Here is a 16553-nt window from a genome sequence, read left to right on the forward strand (position 1 = left end):
TTATTCCATAAGTTTTTAAATGATTATTGTAGAACTTTAATTACGTACCATTTAAAACTCTATGAATGCTAAAAAATCTCGAAAGCTTTTTGAGCAATTTAATGGTTTTTATATCAAATATGTCGAAATTGTTAAAAATTTTCGAAATTTGGAAGTTTTGAATACTAAAAACTTCGATAAACGGTAAAAATTATATCAACATCTGAGTAAAAAATATCATTTACTATAAATGTGATTAATTACTGTTGTGATTAAATTATATAAACCATAACTTTATTCAAATCTGATATTATTGCATATTTTTATCATCTTTAAAAAACAAACTATAAAACAGTACAATTTCTCACACATGTCTAATATGTTTTAAAATTCTAAAAAATTTCAAAATGTCTAAAAATTTTCTGACTTTTAAAGCTACAAGCTTTCCAAATCTTTAAGAATTTCTGGTTTAAAATAATATTAGAAATAATACGAAACTTTTATCATATAATTCATATATAAATAATTCAAAGTGCATGTTAGCCTTTATTACAAAATACATCAATTAATAATATTATAATACTAACTGTACTAAAGTATTTTGATAAATATGAAATGATACTTGTAAGGAGTTAACGATTGACCATCTGTGGGGATTCGAGATAGATTAAATGACAAAACGTTTGCACTTTAATAATAATGGTTTTAATATGCGGGCGATTGGCGCTTAAGCTGTTCGCTCGAACAATCACTATTACTCGTGCTTTTTGGACATGACATAAGATAATAGTACTAAAGAAATTTGAAGCAAAAATTGGCTATTAAAATTTTTCGTGTTCAAATATCCAATCGATACGCATGACACAATTGCATTTTTATTGCCGTTCGTTCAGTTATTGGATGTGAAAATATATAAGGAGAGATCGTGACAATAATGGAAATTTAATTTGGTCGCAGTTATATGAAAAAAAAAAGAGAAAATGGAATTTGTGTTTCGCCGTTGGCGTTCCATCTTCCATCGGTCTCTCTCCTCGTACCTAAAATTCCGAAACAACCATGCGAGATTTAAATTTCCTCCCGTTCGTACGAATTGCTTCTCTCGCAACGAAGTCACCGAAAGTGTAACGCAAATTCCCACCGAGAATCCACCGACGCGATAAATCGGAGAGCCTCGTCTCATCTCAAGTTGGAATGCACTTTTGCGTTTTGTGATGTACCGGAAGTGCCGAAGGTTTCTCGAGATAGACAGCCCGGGGGTTCAAACGAAAGTATTTGTCACACGTATTCTTCGCATTCTGCGGTGCGTCAGTGTACTATGCCGACTATATGCGTGAGGAGATGTAGTGAGATGTTTTGATTCTTTTTTTTTTTATACAAGAGAAATGGTCTTTCCAAATAAATAAGACCTTTCTTGAAAAATGTTGGAAAAATGCTGCATACAAGAATTAACAAATCTCGAGTATTATCTAATAGTGAAATTTTAATGTTGTAATAGCAAAATTAATCTCTGTACTCTGTCGCGCGTTTGATCGAAAAAGCGATCGTACGAAAGGATGAAAAATCTCGTCCACGCCACGATGCCATGTAAGATTCTATGCAAGTCGACGGCACGCGATCAATGGCGAGTAACCTTCCGTTGTGGCTACTGCCAGCTCGTCTGAATTAACCAGGACAGTGATAGATCGAGGCGGCAGCCTCGGTTTGGCTGCCGTATACACTCGGTGTACGCGTTATGTACATGTTACATGAATGTGTACGCGCCTTCGTCCCAATGGACATAACCGAGTGGTTATCCCTTTCGTCCTGATGTTGGCAGGCTGGATATCTTAAGGGATCTGTCGAGGTCGGAACATAATCCGAGATGCAGACTCTACGATCGCCGCAGAGGTTCCGCTTTTTAATATTGTAAGTTTCAATGTAAGATTGGTATATTGGATAATCCAAAAAATTTTTTAAATTATATCGTTAATAAAATTTCAGTTATTAATCAAATTGAACGAAAGTCAAAGTATAAATGTGATTGGACAGCACAAATGCGATCGCGCATGCTTCTATTATTATTAATGACGTTCTATGCGATATCTCACGTTACGTGCCTCCTATATAGTATAATTACAAAATTCTCGCGTTACCCCGCATTCCAATTTTAATTGCGTTATTAATTGTTTTGCATAAAAATATGATATCTATGAAAAAGTTCTCGCGTAATTATCCGGGCATTGTTGCGCTGAGCTATCATCCTCGTAATTTTTCCTCGTTATTACTCGCAAACCTCGCGATCGCAGATTGGCATTAATTATGAAAAATTGCTCGTAACGCACGGCGGTATGTTGGCGCGCGCATGATAAACATGATGCGTTTTACTAGCATCTCCACTCATTATGCGTCGAATTAATATTCCATTTAATAACGTTAATGATTTCATTACCTTGCAACAGTAAATGGCGCGCATTTACACGTCTTCTCGTTAGCTCGGTGGATGCTCATTTGGCTTCTCCCCCCGTCTCGTGTACTAAAAGGTAAGCGGATACCTTAACATTAAGGTGAACGACTAAGACCCTCGATCCTTTTCAAAGATGCCTTATTCCACGTTGCGCCCCCACGACTTTTCGAATCGCGGCAACCCCTTTATCGCGACCCACCGTATCTCGCTCACCATAAATGGGTCTGGAAATGGGACGCTTAATAGCTGGGATCACCCCGAGACTGTCTTTGCTAACGAGAACGATGGTATTTTCAAAGGTCTCTTGAGAAATTTCCTTCCCACCTCCGAGGCGACGTAGGAATACATCGGGCGATCTTCGACATTACGCTTTCATTCGACGCGACGTCGGGAACGCTCGATTTCTGCATCCCGTCGCGGTTACAGGTTCCATTGTAACTAAAAGTTTCACGTCGGTGTAATCTCCGGCGATGTATTATTTACTTATCTCCAGCGCGAGTAACAGTCCCGTTAATTCGTAATGCGTTTTAACGATTTCCGCACGCGCGTGTGCCTCGGATCCCCGTTTGAAAAAACGTGGATTTACCGGAAAAGGGAGGAGGCGGGGAGGCGGGGAGGCGGGGGGGAGGGACGCACACGCGGCACCTCGAAAATGAATATCGGCATTCGCGAGACCGAAATCCTCCCGTAATCCTCCTTCCGATTTAATCCGAGATTCAATGCATTTAAGAATGTATAGTGTGGAACGCGCGCGTATACGGGCCACGCTTCGTTCTCGCCGACCAGGCCGTTCGATATCGGGCTCTTAAATGGATTCGCGCGCTGTATCGTATAGAGTCTATGACCGGTATACCACGCTATTACTGATTGTGAGTCACAATCACTTATTTAACACGAGCCGAGATTCTCGTTTGAATGGACCACGGGCTATGTATGACGACCTACATGCGCAGCACGTCAAATTCAACGTTCAAACACGTTTTCGAGGAATATCTTTATCTGCACGCGTCCCGAAACTTTTCGCCGGACTACTTTGCGTGCACACCGCGACTGTATATACGCGTCTTTATCTTTCCCTTCTACGTTAACTCTCGACTATGCACTTTGCGTCTTCAGAGGCACGTTCTGTGCGAGCGCTTCAAGTACCGTAAATAAATTCTCCACGCAGCCTTTGCTCTCCTTTGAGAGTTACTTTAAATGCAATAAGCTTACGACGCACAAAGGGGAGTAATTTTTGATAATGAGAACATTTGAAGTTGAAGAAAATCTTCATATAAAGGAATGTACATAGCACCAACCGGAACGGTCTCGAGTATTCGTGTTATTTACAGCGTATTTTAATTTTTGAGCAATATATTTAATTCTAATCGATACGTAAATCTTTCTTTTTTTTTGACTAGTTGCATATTTTTATTTTTCTTCTGGAAAAATTGCCTTTAAATACGTGTTATCAGAGTATATCAAAATTTTACTTTTGTTACTTTTGCTGTTTTCCTACTTTAGCTCTCTTATTTCTAACGAACACTTTAGGCTACCCCGGATGTGGTTTGGGAGTCAATGCTCGGTAGATATTCCGACTTCGTGCAAAGTTTCGCGCGCTATGCCGAAGTTTATTCGATACGATACCGAGCCACTCGGAAAGGGATTTTCGCGGGATTAATCGAAGGTATTTCGGGGTAGAGGGGAGAGGAAACCGATCGTGTCGTGGTAAATTTTCGGCGGCACGTGAAGCACGGCGGGCAACCGAAGGAAATTAATTGCCCAAGTTCGCCTCGATTTTCCTCGGGTCGTTAAAGAGCCGTTTCCGCCGTTAATTGAACCGAGAGGCGATTTTTTACGGTCAGATCTTAATTGCGATTTTAGATTAATCCCCGTTATTAACGATCGCCCGGCGGAAGCGTCGCGCGTGAAAGCTTTAACTGCGCGATCGGAAAGATCAAATTTATATTCGTTAAATTCACGGTTCACGGAAGATCGGATCTGCTGGATAATTTCGGGTGTCCGCGTTAGTCGGCAAATTTCGTTCACGAGGTTGTTCCGCACGATGTAACACGGATGATAATTAATTTTTCTATTACTGTAATACGCTCGATATACAGCCTTTTTTCTTTTCTATGACACGTACATTTTGTGCGGCATGTATTCCTCTCTGCGAGGAAACGTCACGTAACGCGAAATTTTGAATATTTAATGTTGTGATAGAAATCACGAAATTCACACAGCGCGTTGGGACGCTCCGATGTCGCGAGCGTCATCGCATTCATGTTTAACGTAGGCGTGAAATCTTCGTAAAATCGATTAATTGCTATTAGGCGCGGCACCGCTGCTGTTTGATTTATAGCTGAGTTACGTACACGGCACGCTATAAATTAATAATTCCTGCTTGCCACGAACAAAACAGGCTTTAGGATACGCCGAACATTTCGTAACAATATTGGTGAACGAGTAACTGCATGCGATTCTGTGAGTCGGTAACCGCTTGAATTTAAATCAGACTGGATTAACGCGACTTTAAATTAGTTATAATTGTCGATGACTCTGCAGGTCGAGTTCTACGTGCGAACATTTAATTGCAATTTGGCGGTACTGTGGCTTCAAGGTGACATGCGATTCCCTCATTCGCGTGGATTTAATTTTCACTCGCGAGCTGCGACGAAGTTGGCGAAAATCGCATGTTAAGCTCGACTAATTGCCAGTCTGTTTTCGAAAACCGAGAGAGAAATTTAGATTAATCCGCAACAACGTTATCTTTTTTCATTTGATTATCTCCCGTGGCAGCACGATGTGCATTTTCCCTAACGAGCAATAAATAATCATAATCTATTTTTTATACGTTTTATTCAAAATCCCTAATATAAAATCACAATCTTAAAAAACAATAAAAACACTCATGAGCCTAATACGTATATAATTAAAGCAATGAAAACCTGATCAAGTAGTTAATATTATTCAAGAAATCACGTTTGATAAGCAGCTTTCCAATAATCTTCTTAAGAGTTTTACGGGGGGTATTCTTATTCATTTTCGTGAAGTATCTCTGTAAAAGTCAGGTCATTCAACGAATTATTAGATTTTACTTTTAAAAATTGAGCCATTCGAGCTCTATGTAGGTAAATATCGACAGCAATTAATCGTTAACGAAGCTGCGCGTTATTCAACGAAAAATTTTCCGCACGTTCAATCAGTCACGCGATAGATCGAGCGAACTGCAGCCGCAACAATAACTTTGACGAACTCTTGTTGCTACCGTTATTATTAAACTCACCTGCGCTGCAACCATGCCCTGCCTCAATCTCTTGAGATCTGTGTGGCTCCAAGCGCTCCGTGACCAGGGATGAATACCACTTAGGTCATCAAACCTGAACTCCCTCAGCTGGTTCTTCAGGAACTTCCGTATGTTCCAGGGTAGGTCGTTGTGCCTGCAAAGAAACGATATCGATCGATATATGCGCATACACGTCGCCCGTGACTTTTCCACCCTTTAAACTTCTTAAGCTAAACATGACATGCCGCTGTAAAACAGTTGGATAAACTTATTCCGGCGGAATACACATTCTTTACGCGTGTGTGACACGGAATATATTTCGCGCGCGAAAACTCCTATCAAACACTTCTCCGATAAAATTGTTTCACACGGACGCGCTCGTAGTTTTCCCAAAAAGACAAAGCGTCGCGACGCGATTCTTTGTGAAGAGAACGGCTAAAAACTTGGACATTGACAGAATATTTCAGACTATCTTGCAAAAAATTTTGCAACTTATGCAAGACGCATTTATTTCATTTCTCATCTCTTGTTCGAGCTCACAGCTTAAACTTAATTGCTCCCGGTGTTAATCATACTTCAAACGAGAAAATTCGATGTCCTGTAATTTCGTTCTACAATATCACCAAAGAAACTCTAGATAGCCAAAGTTTGGCCTTTATAACAGCGTTATCTGATGTCCAACTTGAGGTGGACTCGGTAGCTGTGTCAAACTTATTTTCCGCGAAGTTACAGAGAATGCTTCATGGAAACAAGAATGCATTTGCATTCTTGTTGAGATGAGATATGAATTTAATTCGTTTTGACGTGCCGAATATTAAATTTTCTTTCGAAATAAGTATATTTTATATTTTATTAGAAAGTGGAATTTTTTGATATTTAATATTAGAATATTACATATATATATTTGTCGCATAATTAAGAACTTGAAAAAATTTTTAAAGATTATTCTTTGACAATACAAGAAACATAATATTTATAAAAGATCTTAATATAATTTTTTAATTTAAAAAAATACCGATAAAATGCATCGTAGTATTTAATGACAATATTCGAATAAATCTCATTTAAACGATTCGTAATTGCACAATTACAGCGTGCTCTTCTGATTTCCATATTAATATTTTCGCATTAATAAACATAAAATAATATCATAAATTAACACAGCGCGAGATACTTTATTCACTCAATTTATTTTACTTGCTTTTGTAACGTCTCAATACTCTCAATGCTCGCACGTGTAACGTTACGCTCGCAGCTAAAAGGTGCGATATATAATATACATACATGTATCGCTGGTTACCCGATCAATCGATATTTCATACTCTCTCGTGAATGGATGAAGGAAGCTCGGACGTCGCGGCGTAGAGTATCGTAGAAGAGACACCCGTTGATTACGCGCGCTAATTGTTACAGCAATCGTTCACTCAGTGGCACTCGATACGAGATTGAAACATATCCGCTTAGCACGAGAAGATACGTACAATCGCGACGTCGGCTTGCCGCGTACCGCGCGTTTGTGACACGTGATCATCTGTTTTTATCAATCGCGTACTTGAAAAATATTTGCCCCGAGCCGCGGCCGGCCGGCAGGCACGTTTAAACGTACGGCAGTTAACGGTCGCAAGCTCCTGCGTAAACAACTCGCGCCGCGTGCCTAATCACCCTACCCCCACTCTCACCACTCGTGTTATCGAGGCGCCGCGGTCCGCTCCCCACTCCGGTATCATTGGCCGCATTCAGGAAATACAACTGTTGAGTGAGCGGTCAGTGATTCTTTAATATGATTGGTTCTTACCTTTGGTTCTTCTCCGGATCTAAGTGTAAGAACCAATCATAATGAGCGCTCACTCAACAGTTGTGTTTCCTGAACGCGGCCATTGTTCACCGAAGATACGCAGGTGTATCATCGCGCGCTCGACTTGTTCATTGTTGAAGGAGCATCGATGATCGATATCGAAACGACGCCGATTGAGAAGTGCAAATAATATTATCGTCTCGTGGCGACAGTTTAAGGCCGACAGTTATCCTCGTTAACGATCAAGTGGCAATACAAGACGTATCTAGTATCGAGCTTTGTACATTTCGCTCTCTGTGGACTCTGTGATTTTCGGATCGTGAAGTGCGGATTTTATCGAATTTCCGAATAACGCGATTTAAAGCAGGAAGCCAGTGATATATCGAGTGTCCATTAATATCGCATATGTTCGACGGGATTTACGGAATACGAAATGTATCGCGCGTGTTTGCAGTGCCGCGCGTCGATTTTATATTTTTAAACGGTCCGTCGCGTTTTGATCAGGTGTGAAGTTGGCTCGCGTAGTATCGCGCGGTATCGGGAGTGAAGTGCCGCCGCCATTTTCGTCCGGCCGGCGGTGAGGTGAGACGGGTGAGACGGATCGCTCCGGAGCTCCGGGCTGCGTAAACGTCGCGACGCGTTTACTTGGTGAGTAACGGTCATAATTAGAGACGTACGTAGACCCGTGTTCTCTCAGATTCGTTATCTTGCGCGGCACGAACTCGCGGCGTGCCAGTGATCTCTGAAATCGCGCATTGCGCGAGGTATGTGTGCTGTGTGCTCGAACGATCGAGGTTCGTTCGCCGGGCGAGATCCTTCGCGACGTAGCGACGATCGCATTTCGCATTTCCGGATATCGCACGGCGCGATTTATTCGCAATTCGTATTCGCGCGTCCCTTTTGTCGTGATAAGTCCGTCGCTCCGAAGTGCGTGTATCGTTTATCCGTCGGTAATTTTTTGAATTGGAGTCAGCGGTAACGTCGTCAGATGTAGCGTCCGCGTCGCCGCGACGCGCCGGCATGAAGTTGGCCGCGCGATTTCCGAACGCTCCTCGTCTCTCCCGCCCTCTCCGCCATCTCCTGCGGATTCACGACGCCGATGTCGCCGATCAACGCCGACTGCATACCGTGCGAATTCGCGAGACATCGCGAGTGTGGGAGACGCGGACGATAATAGTAAGGTAATGTCTACGTAGGGTAGTTCCTCCGAGTTGCTTTTCCGTCTTGACATAAAAGTGTGCGTGTGATCAATCGGTGGTGCCGTGCAAAGTGTCGCGCGACCATTAACCTCACTTCTGCGAGCCGACACTGTGCGAGCATCGGCGTGAAAAAGCGCGAATGTACACTGACCGGCAGGAATGCCTGGACATTTTGATATGATATGACATATATGTTTATGTATTATGTCCAGGCATTCCTGCCGGTAGAGTGTACGAGAGGGAATAACGAGGAATTTTTTTAACGGATTTTTAAAGCCTGTTGAGCCGACGGTCGTATTTTTAATGTTTGAATTCGCAAAAAGTCAAGTCGCGACAATTCACGTTCATCGCATCTTATAACTTAATTGATTTCAGGTTTCAGGAGTGCCGTGCAAAGCATCGGCGATCATGGTACGCCGGTAATTAATTCGAATGCGATCGTGATTTAACCGTGTGCTCGCCAGTGAGTATTGTGCAAGTGTAAATCTGAAGAGAGGAACCTGATTATATAGAGGATGGGATTCAAAGGATTCTGAGAGGAGGAGCAGGCCCGGGAAGGGCATCGGGCAACGGCGGAGCAACTCTGGGGTGAGTAATATTTTATTTTATTTAACATTTGATATACCCTCTTGCATGGAATTAATCATTTATTTTTGTGAAATATCTTTGATATTATATTTTATAGAATTTTTTAAGTATCAAAATTAATCTGATTCTCATGTTTATATGAGAAATAAATTTTTAATTTATAAAATTTGATATCGTTCCTATAATTAAAAATAACTTTTTATAGTAGTTACATAATTACTTTAATAAATATCTATTCAAAAATGAATAAAAGAATTCAAAATGTGCATAACAATAATATCCTTGTTAAAATAATAATTACTTTAAACGCTTGCGTAATAACTTGGATATTTTTTTATTTTACAGATCAACGTAGCTACGATGCAGTTATAACTCCGCTGTTGCGCATCGTACCTGTAAGTGACAAATTATCTTTTATATATCGCATGATATGTTTTACTAAGCGCCAATGCATCCCGCGTCCCACCCTGTATTAATTGGCGTAGATACCGGAAATATTTAGATCCAATAAAATATTTATTTAGATAGTGCCAATTACTTATTTACTTAATATATAATCACATATTTATTTAGAATTAGATGTCTTTACTTAAATTAAGTAAAAATATCTTATTCTAAATAAATGTGTATTATATTAAGTAAATAAGTCATTGGCACTATCTAAATAAATATTTTCTTGGATCTAAATATTTTTTTCAGTGTTCAATCTCTCTGCGATTGATGCTCCCAAAAAGAGCGAGCGGTACGACGATTTGTCAACATAAACATATCTCGTGCGCGAAAAACCGGTTATAAATCGCGTGCATCCGCAGAAGCGGCTGTAAAACGGACGGGCGTTGATCTTTAGCGGATTATTTTTAATGAAAACTTTAAGCGGAAAGAACGACCATTCGAGTAACCCCCTTGGAAACGACCGCTAAACTCGCTGCTCGTTCAGCAGAGGCAATAGATCCGAACTGCGTCGGTGCGCACGATCGGAAGACTTATTTGCATGCCGGGTAACGTAACTGCGGCAGGCAAACGGAATATACTCGCCATTCATATGCATATACGGGACCAGCCACCTTATCGCGCTTTGCCAATTAACCACCGGCTCACACCACCTACCATCTCTTAACCGGCGATCCGCCGGTAACCCTCCCCTATGTCGCTTCGACAAACGGCGAAAATTCGTCGGTAGTTTCGCGAAATCGACACCGGAGTTATCTCGGTTCTTAAACACGCATTGCCTCGCCTGAATATGTATGAGGTGATCACGAAGGGACGAAGTTTAAAAGCATGGGGTACCTTTGCAATTATTAATTGTGCCGTTTAAAACCCCCGCTATTCGAGAGCTCAGATTTAAATAGTAGCGACTAGAAAACGGCAGGCACTTGCCTCTGATGCGGTAATATTGACGCGATAATTATAAACTGCCATTAATCATCGTCGCAATAATCATTATCTTATGATTGAATTTAATTGAATTTTGAATAGATCAGTTTATAGACTACGCTGTTACCGCTCAATCTTCCGTTCGCATTTCCCGAGCTTCACTATAACACCGGAATTATTCTTCGTCGACTGATTTTTTCCCATGACTTAAGCGTCAGCGCTGGCGTTGTTGGCTTTGCGGAATATATTTCACGGTTGCGCTATCAATAAATGTCAGCGAGACGACGCTGCAAATGTGTTAAGCAACGTTAGCAACATTTTTCCCGCCGCAACGGCTATATTCCATATCGAAAGGCTTCATAAAGATTGATTAATACGAATAAAAAGAGAAATTGTACAAAATCATGCATGCAAATATCTCTTTCTTAATATTTTAACTTGTTCGACGATTATTTTGCAATGTCTTTTTCGATGCTCTCGACCATTCCGGTTTGATCCATGAGCTCTCTGATTCATCATGCTAACCGCGGGCTTACCAGTAAACTTTGTTAGTACCTCTTTAAAGTTACTCTCATGAAACTAACTTGCAACGTTTTAAGGGTTGATACTCCCCGTAACGGTGACAATTTATTTCGCGACCCCGCGCTATTTGCGTGCTACATCTCTATTACGTTATTAACTTTTTTATTAACTTCAGCGTACGCAAACGTTACGGCCTGTTTCATGTATTCATATATTCATGAAACTCGCGAGGAACAGGCTACATTGTGGTGTAGAAGATTAAAAAATTTTGAGCATATTGCCTGATGTTTCGGACAATTTTATTATTATACACGTTTGAAGTTTCTACAGACTCAGATTAATAATCGAAGACAAAAACAATCAGTTAATCGGTAAATCATCTTTTTTCTTCAAATTCTTGCCATTTATTTTATTTCACGCTTTTTCATATATTCCGTCCCCTTCCCTAGCCTTCACAATTTTCGATCAAATGATACAAGTCGGAATATTACGAAAATTAAGCTCCGTCGATGACGTTTTGCGCAGGATGCGAACTTTGGCTGTACTAACGAAGCGGGGTAAGCAAATTTTCCCAATTTACCATTCGAACCGTGAACGGGAGCGGAATCAATGAAATTTCGCGACAGTTGTTCCGCAAAAGTTTGCGTCGCCTGATTTTCGTCATGCGCGCGTGTCCCACCGGTTCGCCCGATTCTCGGACTTCATCCGAGAGTTTTCAGTCACGTTTCGGGATCCAAGATCCAGATCCGATTTCAGGGAATAGGATCCTGTCCCCGGGAGGTCCCCGGGATCGCCGCGCCGAACGCGTTCGAGCAACTCCGTGAAATCGAGTTACGCGTTGCTGCTACATTAACTCCACCGGAAGTTGGTGTCTGTCAGTTCTCGGCGCATACACATATATCGTGGACCCCGACGAGCGTGTGGTACCGAAAATTAGTCTCACCGCATTCGCCGTTGACGATCGTAGATTTGCCGGAGCATCCATCCCTTTGTCTCGCGCATTTACAAATTCACTCGTCTGTATATTCGTTCCTTTTCTAGATACACGAATATTTACTTACACCCTTCTTTTTTTGTATTTATATCTACTCCGATTTGATTTTCCATCTGACAGTGGTCACAGAATTAGAATTAGGATTCGCACAAATTAAGTTCTTTGATTCTTTAAGTTCCTGTACATATACCAACATATGGTTAGATTAATTCGCTTCTTGCCTGCTACTTCGTAACCGTTCTCCGTAACTATTTTCTCCTCCCTTTATCCGTCTTCCGGACAGTTTATCGTTTACTCTCTCGGCACTTCCTATGCGCTGCAAATTACTCCGTTAATCCGTCTACCACTCAGTATCCTGGCTGAATGAGATCCCGGATTAGTACCTAGCGTGTTTTTGTCCGAATTTCGAGGTACCTTCGGTATGAACGCCGCCATCTGTCTTCCGTCCCGTGCGAAATTTGCGGCTTGGAAACATCTCTCGGAAGAAACTTAATTAATTATCACGTCGACTGATTTTGATTAATGCGCATTTTTTTCCATTTGGCGCTGCGCACGATATATCTCCCCTCTCGTACATTTTTTTCCCAATTATTTGATTGAGCCCGCGGTGACATCTCCGCTATTGTATCGCTTTGTAATCGACGTAGCGAGGAATTGAATACGCCGGAATTGTTATATTATCTGAAATTTTCTCGCACGCGCTGTAGCATAAAGTATTCCTCGCTAACACGGTTTTTTTAATTTTACGACATTATTTTTATCGATACGCGAATTTCTGATTGATTGTTCTCAAGAAAATGTCATACCAAGAAAAATATTATTTCTCATATATGGTGTGAATGTAAAATCGTCAAATGCGTGAGATCGTAACTTTTTTCCCGACATTCAACAGAGAGTGATCACGATCTCAATTGTCGTAAAAATTCGTTATCGAAACGCGGCCGTAGTAGTCGCGCGATATCTGATTATTGTATCTCGAACAATGCGATCGAAATCTTTAGAAAATTCGAAAATCATTGCTATAACGAACTATTTTGTATATAGCAGAGTCTTCGTCCTTCGCTTGCTTTCATCTACCTGGTTGATACGACTTTTGTATACGAAAATAAAAATCAGAAGAGCCGCGGGACATTTCCAATTTACTTCGAATCTCTCTCGTCGTCCGATTGCAAGCGATTTCATCGAATACAATCGAGCCATCGAGCCTGTTCCACTTTCGTGAATGTGGACTGGGGTGGGGAAATAAGGGTGTTTTCTTTTTTGAGCGGCTATACCTGCATCGAGATAAGAAAGGAATCGAAAACAGGAGCCATGGAACGGGAAGAGTTAACGATACATCCCTCGAAAGAGAGCTTAAGAAGATAGGATATATCTTTTCTCTTATGTTATCCTTTCTCCGGCTTAAGATTAGAGTCCGAAAATACATATTAAGATTAACACAATACTTTTAGTAAGATAAATTATTTCAATTTATAATCATAAAATTATTGTAGAGGTAAACTATTTTTTTAATAAAAATATTAAATTTTGTAAACAAATTGGTAAGGTGGGGGGCCCAAAATTCGTCCTCGCGTCTAGTTTCGTCTCCTTCAATTTCTCGGTCCTGTCGCTAAAAGCGCTATCGGCGCCAGCACGTGTGTATAAAGAAAGGCAAACAGAGCCACTTGTGAAAGTTAGGTGATCCAGGAAGCTTCCGTACTGGTTTTATGAAGATTTTTCGTTTTCTTGGTAACGTGAGTTCTTGCAATGTTTTTTTGTGTGTTTTTACGATGAAATGTTAACGCAAAAGTATATGAACGAATTTAGATCTTATTTTGGAAAAAAAACATTGAGTTTAAACTAGTGTGCAATAGTAGCCTAGAAGACACAAAAGTTCGATGTCAGGTTCGTTAATCTAAAATTCCCGCGGACATCCTCAAACGATCTCGCTAATTTTTTGCCTCCTTTGGTTATAATTGATTTTATTAACGAGCCGCGAAGTCATCGGACTTGCGGAACTCGGATGAGAGTCCTTTCGTCAGGCAGCCGTTCGTTAACAGTGCACGAACGAGCGACCGAACGCGGATGGAAAGGAGGCTCAGCCTCTGTCCGATAACGATCGAAGTTCCCTTTTCTTTCGTATCCTCGTTTTAAATCCGCCATTGTACCAAGTAATTCAAGGGAAGAAGAATGGAGACGAATTATTGGTACCGTCGACTGAATTCATTTGTAAGGAAGAATTGTATAGAGTAGGCCACCGTGAGATCATATTATAACGCAATGGGACGGTCCTACATTCGCTACGGGATTTGTGCTCGATTGATAGCCGGCCGGCTGGCGGGCCGTAAAAATCATTCTCGTAGAAGCGGCGTATTCAGTTCCTCGCTACGTCGATTACAAAGCGCTCGAGTGTTGTGTTTTATTGAAAATGTTTAGAAAGAACTCTTTTAGTGTCTTGATATTTCTTTCTCTGATTTATTCACCGTATTACCGTACGTATTACCGCGTTTTATTCTGCTGAATAAAAATTTAGGAATAAATTTAATATAAAAGCATTTCACTTGATATTGTGAAATTTTCCTCGGTGGTTATATACCAGTGGAAATGGCTCTCGTTTTCATTATTTCGACGACATTACCTCAATTCTGCTACCGCGAGCATATGCTTCTAATTATAGTATAAACGCGCGTCCCACTTTTGCGAGCGTATTACTCGACAAGAAGGGGATAACATTTTCATTAAATAGATCACATTTCGGCACGAAATTTTCCGCATATGTGAGAAAACGCGATATCGTCTATCGCGCGAACAATTGTTTGTCACAGCAAGGAGAGAACATGGAGAATCTAGTTGCAAATAATTAGTATCACTCGGGACATTGTCGTGGCACTCCCGAAAGACCCTCGAGAATGTTTCGGTCGAGCTAAAGAGCCAGGATGCTGCTAACATGGGACTGATTCTCACAATTCTTTTTCGCGTTAACAACACTCAGAAATCTTTCGGCGTGTAATGGCAATGTTGGGATTCCTCGTTCAACCGTACCTTCATCTTTTAACTCGTAATCCCACCGCACTGAGAAAAAGGATTTGCTGTATTAGCAAATATTTGTCATTATAGTGACAACAAACATTTTGATTTGCTGCGGGTAGCGAACTTTTTGCTATTGCAACAAAAGGTTGCTACCCGCAGCAAATCAAAATGTTTGTTGTCACTAATTTCTCTCAGTGCGACACGATTCGGTCCGGCCGGAAAATTAGGAAGGTGGTTAATTAAATATTTCCGCGCGGCGACGAAAGCTATAAACAGCGGCGATGTAACGAGGTAATTACGGTTGCTGGTCCATCGCGGTTATCAGGTTTACGGCAACGGTATTTCCGAGATCTCCTGTCGCGGAATCCTCCTTCCAATGCGGGAAACTCGTCGCCGCGGCTTAATTATACGATGACGCCACATTAAGCTGTTTCAATTACAGGCCGAATATATTTGACGGCGCCAGCGGAATTAAGAACCATGTTTTTGGTTCTTGGAGATAATAAACAGTAGAGATAATTGCAGCGCCATTCTTGTAATTTTTAACCGCGCTTTTCCTCTATATTTTATATTCTCTCTCTCTGTTTTATATATTCTCTATTTTATACTCTCTTATTATGTTTCGCTTGGAATAATTAACGGTAAACCCTCAACCGCGCCAGTCAAATAAGAAATAAAGATCTCATATAATATGGATGTAATAGGACTTTAAAATGAAAGAGAGAATTATTTTCCCTTCGGCAATCTGTTATGAGAATTATTCGAATATTATGACTCACATATCGAGAGTGCATAAAATATGCATTAGGCACTTGAGAGTTTAAGCTCCACGGAAACCGACGCGAATTTGTAATGTAGAACGGGGAATGGATGCGAAACCGACTTGCCTCGCAGTCCTCGTACGGCACGTTACCGCTGTTGCATCCTGCATCCCGCATCCCGCATCCCGTATTCTGCGTCCATTTGCGGGGATTTTTAAACGTTAACCCGTTTAATCGAATCGAGATAATCGCGCAGTTTAAGTACAATCGGCCGAATTTGCTTATCGCATCTGGGGTCGTTTATTTGCATGAGATGCAAGCTCGGCAGCTCTCTCGCTTGGAAATTCCGCGTACGATTTCCCCCCGGTTTTACCAACCAACGACACGTGGCCCGCGGGCCACACGAGGCATTTCTTTCTCGAGCCGGAGCAAGAAGGGCGGACTATTATTCGGCGTACTATACGTCCGACGAGGCTTTCACTCGTTATCGGTAACGAGCTACCTTTGGCTCGCCGACATCGAGGAAATCGCTAGTGCGCCTCCTCTTCCTCGATGTCCTTTATCAGAGCTACTTTCGAGAGTTTCTCGAAGTTTGCTCGTGGAATTGGCGACCAAAGAGCGGAA

The 16553-nt window shown here is 41.3% G+C and overlaps 2 protein-coding genes across 3 annotated transcripts in view; one reads left to right on the top strand and one right to left on the bottom strand.

The window, feature by feature from the left end:
* Positions 1 to 16553, bottom strand: part of LOC139771040 (dipeptidase 1) — a 75954-nt gene that overhangs the window by 52517 nt on the left and 6884 nt on the right. For both annotated transcript variants that reach the window (XM_071703483.1, XM_071703493.1), the window contains exon 3: positions 5688 to 5841. In XM_071703483.1, the coding sequence (XP_071559584.1) occupies positions 5688 to 5841 (154 nt within the window). The remainder of the gene's footprint in view (positions 1 to 5687; positions 5842 to 16553) is intronic.
* Vermilion (Tryptophan 2,3-dioxygenase vermilion) overlaps positions 9109 to 16553 on the top strand; it is a 227492-nt gene continuing 220047 nt past the window's right edge. Inside the window, exons 1-2 of the mRNA XM_071703469.1 lie at positions 9109 to 9269; positions 9615 to 9664. The gene's annotated coding sequence lies outside the window, so the exon portion shown is untranslated. The remainder of the gene's footprint in view (positions 9270 to 9614; positions 9665 to 16553) is intronic.

This window comes from Temnothorax nylanderi, unplaced genomic scaffold (assembly GCF_030848795.1).
Source record: "Temnothorax nylanderi isolate EJ_2023f unplaced genomic scaffold, tnyl_v1.0 TNYL_tig0003_pilon, whole genome shotgun sequence".
Taxonomy (NCBI): domain Eukaryota; kingdom Metazoa; phylum Arthropoda; class Insecta; order Hymenoptera; family Formicidae; genus Temnothorax; species Temnothorax nylanderi.